Raw genomic sequence first — 9224 nt, forward strand, 5'->3', positions numbered from 1 at the left:
TAGTAACTCCCGAAAACATTGTCGTAGCAGTCAAATTAGTCAACAATCAATACCACCGTCACACACCTTGACTATAATTCCCAAAATAGAAGTAGATTTTAAGAAATGTACAGTAGCAAGCAAATGACTACTTGCACCTTCACCCCTACATGGCTGCACTGCAGCACCAAGTCCAAACATTGACTAAAGGTTGCTAACATTGCTCCTTATAGTCCAAGGACCTCACATGTTGTTTAAAGGCGATATGGCTCTGGAAGCCTAAACAGCCAAATACTTCACCTAAACCAATTCTCAATTGTTGTACAATTCTAAACATAATCCGTACTTTCTTATCCTAAAATAATTTCACAAATGCAAAATACACTTGCTGTACAGTTAAGTTGCAGCCAATAGTATTTTTCCATTGACAACCCGTTTGTAGCATCCATTTACACACGTTAGGAGACGCAGATGGCCAATTAGCACAGGTAGTAAGTAGACTAACTTCAATTTCTGTTTTCCGTAAACACACGCTGTAACACGGAGATACTGCATGTTCGTGTGGGAACACGAATACTATACTGTACACAGTACTAGCTATTTAGATCACATAAGAAAACATGCAATCATCCACATAGTTATTATACTTCTAGCATAACATTTATTTTCAATGACAGACCATCTTGGATTATTGCCTGAGCGCAACAGTGGGTCTCATTTAATCCTTTATTACATTTATCTAATTTGAAAGGTCCTTTTGCTTCCAAAACACTACCGCAAGTGATGCGTGTTAATGATCAAACTGAGCATCCATGGCTCTTACCAAAATCCCCCAGTACAGAAGACGCCCTCGTCCAATGACTTGTGTAATGTAATGGAACAGTCATCAAGGGCTATGCAGCACCCAACTGCTTCAGTGGCTGTGTCCAGATGGAAACAAAAAAAGTTTTCATTAAGCAAAATACCCAAAGAAGAAAATACACGGAATATTTAGCCTTTTCCTTTTTTACAAAGTTTATTTCAGATTTTGAACAAGTTTAGTCGAACAGGCCGAATCCCATGTCGTCATCAGATCCCTCTTCAGACTCCTCCTTCTCTTCCTTCTTCTCCTCAGCTGTAAAGAGATAAGTAATCAATTAACCATACAAATTGTCTGAAAACACAGCCAGCTCTAGTGAAAGTAATATAATAAACAGTTAACCAAAATAAACTACCCTTTATGTACTAGTAATGCGCTTATCAGCCATTTATCAATCCGAAACTGACCTGCTGTTTTTAAAATGGCCCCATTCTACCAGCCTTGATGTAATAAAAATAATGACCCCCACCAATTTAAAAAATCCATGCATTTAGCAATGAAACCGTTTTAATGCTGTTTGCATTGAGACTGTTTTGGTCTGTACTATAACATTTCCCATGTATTTAGTAAAGGCAAATAAGCTTTAGCTTGCCTGACCAAGTGCCACATCGATATTGAGCTGACCCGCACATCAATATCTATAAATTTAACACCTCATAATATGGCATTACGCCCAGTTTGGCATGAAAAATGATGGACATCCAAAAGGTCAACTTGACAAGGATCTAGAACACTCATGTGGGCTCTGATGTATGCTCACCTGCAGCGGGGGCAGCTGCTCCAGCAGCAGCGGCTCCACCTGAGCTGGCCACTGCCACAGCACCACCTGCTGGCATACTGGCCAGTTTACCATAGCCTGTGAGAGAAATTACAGTTAACTGATTTAATTACAACTATATTGTTCTTAGTCCAGACTGACTATTTCAGGTTCTAATTTTAAGTAGATGTGTTCTCTTCAGTGACTTTTCATTATGCATTGACAGTTCTGCAACTCACCTTGGGCAATCACCTCTTCCACATTTTTGCCACCAAGTTCAGTGACAACCTGAAGGGGAAGAGAAAAAGGGGTCAGAAATTAGTGGCCCAGAGATTGCAAGCATGTTGTTTTCTGATATAACTCCACTTTCAAAACACACAAATCATGCATTTCCTTTACTCAATACTGATATAAGGTAAAACATGTGATATTAAACATACTTTCTCCATGCGTGTCTTGTCAGCCTCAATGCCAACACTTTCCAGGATCTTCTTTATGTCAGCAGCCTGTGGGCTGGCATTACCACCAAGGGCAGAGAGTAGGTATGCAGCAACGTAACGCATTCTGCAATACAGATCATGATGCAGTTACAACAAAAAACAAGGCATTAAAAAAAATACCAATACAGTTATATTACTTTAGACAAATAAAAGTACACATGCGTCTCAAAGGGAACTTCGCAGTATAACCCTATAACATAGAAACAATGAAGACTTTTCCATGTCATACCCACAGAGCATCAAGTAGCTAGGCCTACAAACACCTATTATACATTTGTTTCAAGAGTGATATTTAGACACCTTCTCCATAATCTAAGTGAGAAAAAAATAGGTTGGTTGAGCATCTTTACCAAAGACTAGGACTCACTGCCTTGCTCAAAACATCTGATTGATTAGCTAACTAGGTAACGTTAGCTAGATAACTGAGGTTAGCAAATTAGCTAGCTAGTCGAGCTTGCTAGCGCACTGTCCACAAAGTTCCAGTTGGTGAGTTTGTCACTGATAACTGTTATTTCTTCAATCAGAATATGAAGATGTGGCATTGAAAAACTCCCTCGCAAGTAATTTTACCAATCAACTAGCTACAGTTTTGGGCCTTGTTTCTTTGAGGCAACAGTGAGAGCGAGTACACATGGTGACATGTCATGGCTGTTAGGTAGCAAGCGAACTGGCTAGCATGCTCCTCTCCAATACATTATTTGCTGTCCAATTTTAGGTTAAGGGTAAGACAAATATTTGAAGGGAATGCCTACGTTATGGTGCCGTGTTGGACTTATTTTCACAGGGTGTATATGTACTAAATTTCCTTTAGAAGACACTCACTTGACACGGAGAAAGCAGATGCGTGTTCACGACGAGATTTGCACAGGCGGAAAGGAAGTTCCAAAGCAGGGGGGAAACGGAAAAACGCTTGATGGGCGGGGAAATCGAATGAATTTTGATTGGAGGAGAAAATTCACAACAGGGTGCACTTGATTTGCAAGGCGAAGTGAGGAGATGGTCCGGAGGCCGGGCGGCGGCAACACAATGAAAAATGTCAGATTTTTTTTTTTTTAGGGAAACTGGAATCACTACATGGTGATAATGATACGCCCCATGTAAGTGATTGGGCCACTGTTCAGTCCAGCAAAGTGCCATTGACTCTCAGTGGTCAATAACTGGACGGACGGAGCTGGGACTGTGCTGTGACCATAGAACAGACACCTAATTTGGACTACATTAGTACCAACATAGTGCCATACTCTATGAAATGGTACATAACCCTTACTATAGTACCATTCTTGCCTCTGGCAATATGACATAATATGGCATCTTCAAAAGTTATCAAACAAAAAATGTGGGTCTCCTAAACAAAAAGGATGTTAAAACTACACGTGTTAAAGGAATTACACAATATAATTTATGGTAGTATTATTTAAGTTGAGAATAAAAATAAGCAAATTAAAACATTTTTCATGGTATAATTTATTTTGTGCAGTTTTTGTAACACAATAAACAATACAAATCAACAGAATAACCTGAGAGCAGCACATTTTGTAAGTAGACCTAACAGTCCAGAACAAGCAAACATTCAATATGATATCAAATAGTTCTCATAAATGTTGCAAGTTTGGTCTTGGTACTCAAAACAAGAATATAACACGGTCAGAAAAGGAATACAAATAATTTCAGGATTTTTTTCTCTCATGAAAATCCCTTGTAAAAAATTAAAATATCAAAAGAAAACACCTAGAAAAATATTCTATTGACCCTTCCAAAATATAAGAGGGTAGAAACCTGAGGGGTGTTTCACAAAGCTCTAGGAATTGGCAAGGTAACTGTCCTGAACATTCTGTTGAAACCATTCATGTCAGTCACAAGGACAACATTTCAGTAATCATACTAAGGGGCAAGCTGACATGTAACCAACTTGCTATGGGGTGCCAAATCTGTTAAGCCTTTGCTTAATTTACACATCTTTTTAAAAGAATGAATAGAACATAGAATAATTTGTTTATGAAGTGAAGAAAACTTTAGAGTGAAGGAAATACAAAATGTTTCATGATTTAGAAGAATACATTTTATTCAATTCAGCAAAAAAAACATTAAATCTAATTTTATCAATATAACTGGAATTGCACAGTACATTCACGAGTGACCATCATAAGATAAAATACAAACTATGCTATTCAGGTGAAAATTAACATAATATCTGGAATTTAAATCAAATTAAGTTCACATCTTAAAGGGATAGTTCACCCAAATGGGACATGTACCTAATTTTATAGCTCAACAAGTAGTTATTCGAACCTGTAAGTCAGCAACCAAAAATATGGCTTTGTTAACTCAACCACAGCTTAGCAACAGCATAGCAACGTTATTGGTCTTTATTATGAACTGTATTAATGAAGGTGGGTTTCACATACCAGTAGATTACATGCATGTTTTAATGCATGCCATTCAATAATGAGTTTACTCACGTTGAAAGATAGCAGGTAGCACCCTATTTCAAACAACCATGCTGGTGGTAGTGCAATACTGTCTTTTTCTCATTTATACTTTCTGGAAACATCAGTTGATGTTGGACAACAATGGCATGTTTTTGTCGTTGCTGCGACAAGTTGGCCGACCTACTGTAAACCCACCTTGAATGAGTTGGCCACACCGTTGAAGTGTGAATAAAGCAAAGTAACTCAAAGAAATTAAAAACTAAAATTACCATGGGAAAGCAGCATTCTTGGGGAATCTCAAAATCCACTGACCCTGTTCGTGAAATACCCCTCTGGTTTCAAAAGGTTCTGACTTATTGCTCTTTTGAAATATTTAAAATGTCAGGTTTGCCTCAGGTCTCAAAATTGTATACTGTCCCCCCTTACAGTCATAAGGGGAAAAGGTTATCTGAATTTTAAAAGAGAGCACAGCATCTTAGAAAGCCTTCTCCCAGCCCACTGAAAACCTACGCATTTGAATAATCTAAATGATTCATGGGAAGCAAAAGCTAGAAGTTGCTGAATATTTTATGAGACAGCAAAATCTTTTTTTAAAGTTTGTAAGACAGTGAAAACATCAGCACGAGGTTAAAAATAAATTCAGCGAATGTATTATTTAATTCCTTAACAATTTAGAATTTAGATTAGAATACTAAACACAGATCTACCAAAACGATCACACCTGTTATTTTCAGGAGGGAAAAAACGAAACAGAGACAATGGTAAAACATAACAGTCTCCATTTAGCCTTCATATACTGGTAAACACAAAATGTCTATATCAATTTACACACAACACACAATTCCTTCAATAATATTTATTCTATACCGCTTATATCCCAAATGTATTCTATTACTACCAGTTTCTTCTCGCTCTCAAAAATAGCAGGTGTGACGTTTGCGTTCCTGCAAATGCTTGGTAAACATGGCATTGAAGTGTTGAATCATCTGAGCTTAGTTTTGTAATTTGAATGACAGTACAAGTTCAAATACATTTGTATTGCCCTGAGGCACTTTATAAAGGCTGTACTAAAATAAAAAAATACCACCTCTTCAATCAATGAACCTCTGTGGTGGGTCTCACAGGTCCTCAAACGGCATCCAATATGTCAGTCCAAAATGTAATGCATATGTAAAGCGTGAATGACCAACTACTTGTAGAAATATGATAAATCTAGTGTTTGCCTTGAGTCGTGGTGTGGAGGACAGTGTCAGAAGTTGAAGGGGTAGGTTGTAGAAAAGGTAGAAATATAATATATGTGGATACAAACTAAACGTAGTGTGCTAAGTTTTAGATGAAGGTTAAAATTGTGACTGGGACAAATGGCTGGAAGAGGGTAAAAGATAAGGGAATTGTGTGCCAGTGATGAAAAAACACTATTGGGGATAGCTGTTCTGTTGCCGGTGCTTTGCAGACCTCATCTTCTCAAAGCGGGATTCCATTTCCTCAAGGACTTTAGGAGTGTACCTGACCACCAGCTTCACAGTGCCCTGGGCAGCTTTGAGAAGCTCCACAGCTTTCTCATGGTGCTCCCCCTCCACACTCTGGAAAGAAAGAGATAAAAGGAGGATTAATTAAAATAACAAACAAAATTAGGTGACTGAATATGATAAATGTATATTGATAGTGGCCATGTCCGAAATCTGGTTTGCCTGCTATTTACTTACACTGCATACTGTGTACTAATCATACTACTTAGAACGTTGGGTTTAGTAAAAACAAATGCAGTAAGCAAAATATAACAGCATACTAGGCTCATCCTACATCATCTAATGCGCAATTGCGTTGATTCCCTACATTCATTCATTTCGGTACAGCTCGTCTCCTCAGCTGTTTATCAACTGTTGTCAGACACACGTGGGCCTCGAAATACGATTTTCTTCCTCAAGCGTGCAGCAAATTCTACTAGATAAAAATCCAAAATGAGTAGGACATCCTGGAATTTTTAAAGCATACTCAATTTTCAAAATTTCACATACCACTACAACAACAAAGAAATCTGCCTTCCCAAAATGCCTACTATTTAGAACGCAGGTACGGGTATTCGGACACAGCCAGAGACTGCATAAACAACACGTACCACCCCATTGACAGAAAGAAGCTGGTCGCCTCTCTTGAGGCCCCCGTGGCGGTCGGCGATTCCCCCAGGAATGATGCGTGAGATGTAAATAGGAGAGTTCTGTTCCTTCCCTCCCATTATATTGAAGCCAAGTCCTTCCTCCGTCTTAGGCAGCTCCACCACGCGAGGGTGTGAGTGCCCCTCACTGGCCGCAAACGCTGCAACAGTGGCCTACAAGGCAAGAGAGAAAAAGGTTGTTAACCCAGAGTTGCCTACAGAGTTGTTGTTTAATATTGGTTGTTGTTGTTGTGACATACCTTGGCTGTGGCATTGGCCCTGACTTCAGGGCTACTATTAATGTCCACTGTCTCATACACATGTTCATACACCTAAGGAGTTGTTTAGAAAAGGCAGAAAGAAGGTTAGTCAAATGCAAACTGCTAAGCTAAATGACTTCCTTCAAAAAGTCTGGCATGTTAAAAATGGTAATCCTGGTAGTTCTTGCTGTCCAGGGTTCCAAGCTATTAATTAATCCTCAAACTGGATAGCTCATTTTATAATCACAACACTACATTGAAAATAATGCTTTATGATACACTGAAGGAATGACAAATCTTACATCAGAAGTCAACTAACTAGTCCATAGGCAGCAATCAAACATTTCATGTTTTATAGGCCTGTCTGTGTCAGCCCCATCTCACACAAGTACACAAATCAGAGCCTGGAGGTCCAGAGTACTGCTGGCTATTTTTTTCCACTCACCTGGTGCCCCAGGTCTGAATCAATCACACTGATTGGAGGGTGAGAATGAAAATCAGCAGTACTTCTGGCCTTCAGGTCCAGATTTGGCCAAATTAGTTGAATTTTGAAGGGTGTGATGGGCATTTAATGGCATAGTCTCAGCTCACCTCTCGCACAGCATTACAGAACTCGCTCTGCAAGACCCTTTGCAGTGCCTGCAGTTTCTGGGGTGGCACTTCCCCTGTCCTCTGGAGCTTGTCAAGCAATTCAATGGCTCGAGAAATGTCTGTGGGGAGAAAACATGGAGACCACCCACCGTCAGAGATCTTACCAATAATTTACATTGATTTAAAGACTTTGGTTTGGGAAATAATTGCTTGAGGCAGAGGATCTAACACTCCAGCACAAGAGTAATGGAGTCTGTTGGTTTTGATTTTGTAGATTGATGCAGTAAATCTGTCCATGCACAGGGTATTACAATACAGGCATAGCTGATCATTACCAAATCTTCATCACACTGCTTGTAAACACATGGTAGAATTCAACATAGTAACAGTCTGGGCTTTAGGGCGCAAAATTTTCAAATTAACCTAGCAAGCTACTGAGCTACATACTAGACGCTGAACTTTTGTTTGGGTGCAACTGCTAACATTACTAGGAAGCTACAAACTACCAGTGGTGGAAAAAGTACCCATTTGTCATACTTGAGTAAAAGTAAAGATACCTTAATAGAAAACGACAAGTAAAAGTCACCCAGTAAAATAGTACTTGAGTAAAAGTCTAAAAGTATCTGGGTTTAACTATACTTAAGTATAAAAAGTAAATTGAATTGCTAAAATATACGTATCAAAAGTAAAAGTATTAATAATTTCAAATGACTTACATTATGCAAACCAGATGACACAATTTTTGTATTTATGGATAGCCAGGGGCACACTACAACACTCACACATTAACTTACAAACAAAGCATTTGTGTTTAGTGAGTCCGCCAGATTAGAGGCAGTAGGGATGACCAGGGTATGTTCTCTTGATAAACGTGTGAATTTGACCTTTTCCTGTCAAAATGCAACCAGTACTTTTGGGTGTCAGGGAAAATGTATGGGGTAAAAAGTACATTATTTTCTTTAGAAATGTAGTGAAGTAAAAAAATGTGGCAAAAATATGAATAGTAAAGTACAGATAGCCCCAAAAACGACTTAAAATACTTTTAAGTAGTACTTTAAAGTATTTGTACTTAAGTACCACTGCAAACTACCTACTACCAGCCTTGAGGATGGCTATCTTGTTAGCTAAATTAGCTAACCTTAGCTGGCTACAACATTAGCAACTCAGCCCATCTGTCTTTCTGAAAACTAAAGCGGATTATATTGGAATAATCTATTTTTCTTTCGACTTTTGAGAGATGATTGTACATGGGCTAGTTATTTCTAAATTAAATGACTTGCGCTAACGTTAGTTAGCTAACTAAATTAAATTCCAGATTAGCTACCGTTAACTAGCTAGCCATCTGTTAAGCTTGTGTGTGTATTTTCATAATTTTAACTATTATTATTGATCAAGCAATCTGTGTAATTTGACGTTTTACCTCTTTCCAGTCGAACAGGTTCCCCCAAAGACGCCATAATAGCCTAAATCCGGCACTGTTCCGGAGAAATTATCAGGCTAGCAAAATATCCACTCGGCGATAAACAGATTTGAGCTGTATTGACGGGGATTGTTGTTGCGTCAAGGACACGCAATCCGCGCAATATACGGTCGATGTGCCAAATCCAAGATGGGGGAAAAACTGAGAAGTCATATATCACTGAAGTTTTGTTTGATATTTTAGAAAATGTGGTGTCCTAAATGTATAACCTGCA

General features: G+C 38.6%; 2 protein-coding genes across 3 annotated transcripts; both read right to left on the reverse strand.

The window, feature by feature from the left end:
- Window positions 1-975: 975 nt before the first annotated feature.
- On the reverse strand, window positions 976-3145 carry LOC139575028 (large ribosomal subunit protein P2-like). 2 transcript variants are annotated; one of them, XM_071399946.1, is made up of 5 exons: window positions 2918-3145; window positions 2036-2159; window positions 1835-1883; window positions 1599-1694; window positions 976-1093 (listed from the first exon to the last, which is right to left on the reverse strand). In XM_071399946.1, the coding sequence occupies exons 2-5, from the start codon at window positions 2156-2158 to the stop codon at window positions 1017-1019; spliced, it is 345 nt and encodes a 114-aa protein (XP_071256047.1). In that variant the 5' UTR covers window position 2159; window positions 2918-3145; the 3' UTR covers window positions 976-1016. The 2 variants fall into 2 exon arrangements, with proteins under 2 accessions (XP_071256047.1, XP_071256048.1); XM_071399947.1 differs by having other exon boundaries at window positions 2848-3000.
- Window positions 3146-4131: 986 nt separating this feature from the next.
- On the reverse strand, window positions 4132-9109 carry LOC139575907 (protein lin-7 homolog C-like). Its single transcript, XM_071401345.1, has 5 exons — window positions 8951-9109; window positions 7531-7649; window positions 6940-7011; window positions 6644-6853; window positions 4132-6107 (listed from the first exon to the last, which is right to left on the reverse strand). Exons 1-5 carry the CDS (start codon window positions 8985-8987, stop codon window positions 5940-5942), a joined length of 606 nt encoding a protein of 201 aa, XP_071257446.1. The 5' UTR covers window positions 8988-9109; the 3' UTR covers window positions 4132-5939.
- Between the last annotated feature and the right edge of the window lie 115 nt (window positions 9110-9224).

This window comes from Salvelinus alpinus, chromosome 5 (assembly GCF_045679555.1).
Source record: "Salvelinus alpinus chromosome 5, SLU_Salpinus.1, whole genome shotgun sequence".
Taxonomy (NCBI): Eukaryota; Metazoa; Chordata; class Actinopteri; order Salmoniformes; family Salmonidae; genus Salvelinus; species Salvelinus alpinus.

Bases quoted from the DNA above. Each gene is read 5' to 3' on its own strand.
- LOC139575907 (XM_071401345.1), bottom strand. From the start codon at position 8,987: ATGGCGTCTTTGGGGGAACCTGTTCGACTGGAAAGAG. The intron at 7,012-7,530 runs GTGAGCTGAGAC...ACAACTCCTTAG, and splicing joins TCTGTAATGCTGTGCGAGAG to GTGTATGAACATGTGTATGA. The intron at 6,854-6,939 runs GTATGTCACAAC...CTTGCCTTGTAG, and splicing joins GGGCCAATGCCACAGCCAAG to GCCACTGTTGCAGCGTTTGC.
- LOC139575028 (XM_071399946.1), bottom strand. From the start codon at position 2,158: ATGCGTTACGTTGCTGCATACCTACTCTCTGCCCTTGGTGGTAATGCC. The intron at 1,695-1,834 runs GTGAGTTGCAGA...TTTCTCTCACAG, and splicing joins GGAAGAGGTGATTGCCCAAG to GCTATGGTAAACTGGCCAGT. The intron at 1,094-1,598 runs GTGAGCATACAT...ATCTCTTTACAG, and splicing joins AGCAGCTGCCCCCGCTGCAG to CTGAGGAGAAGAAGGAAGAG.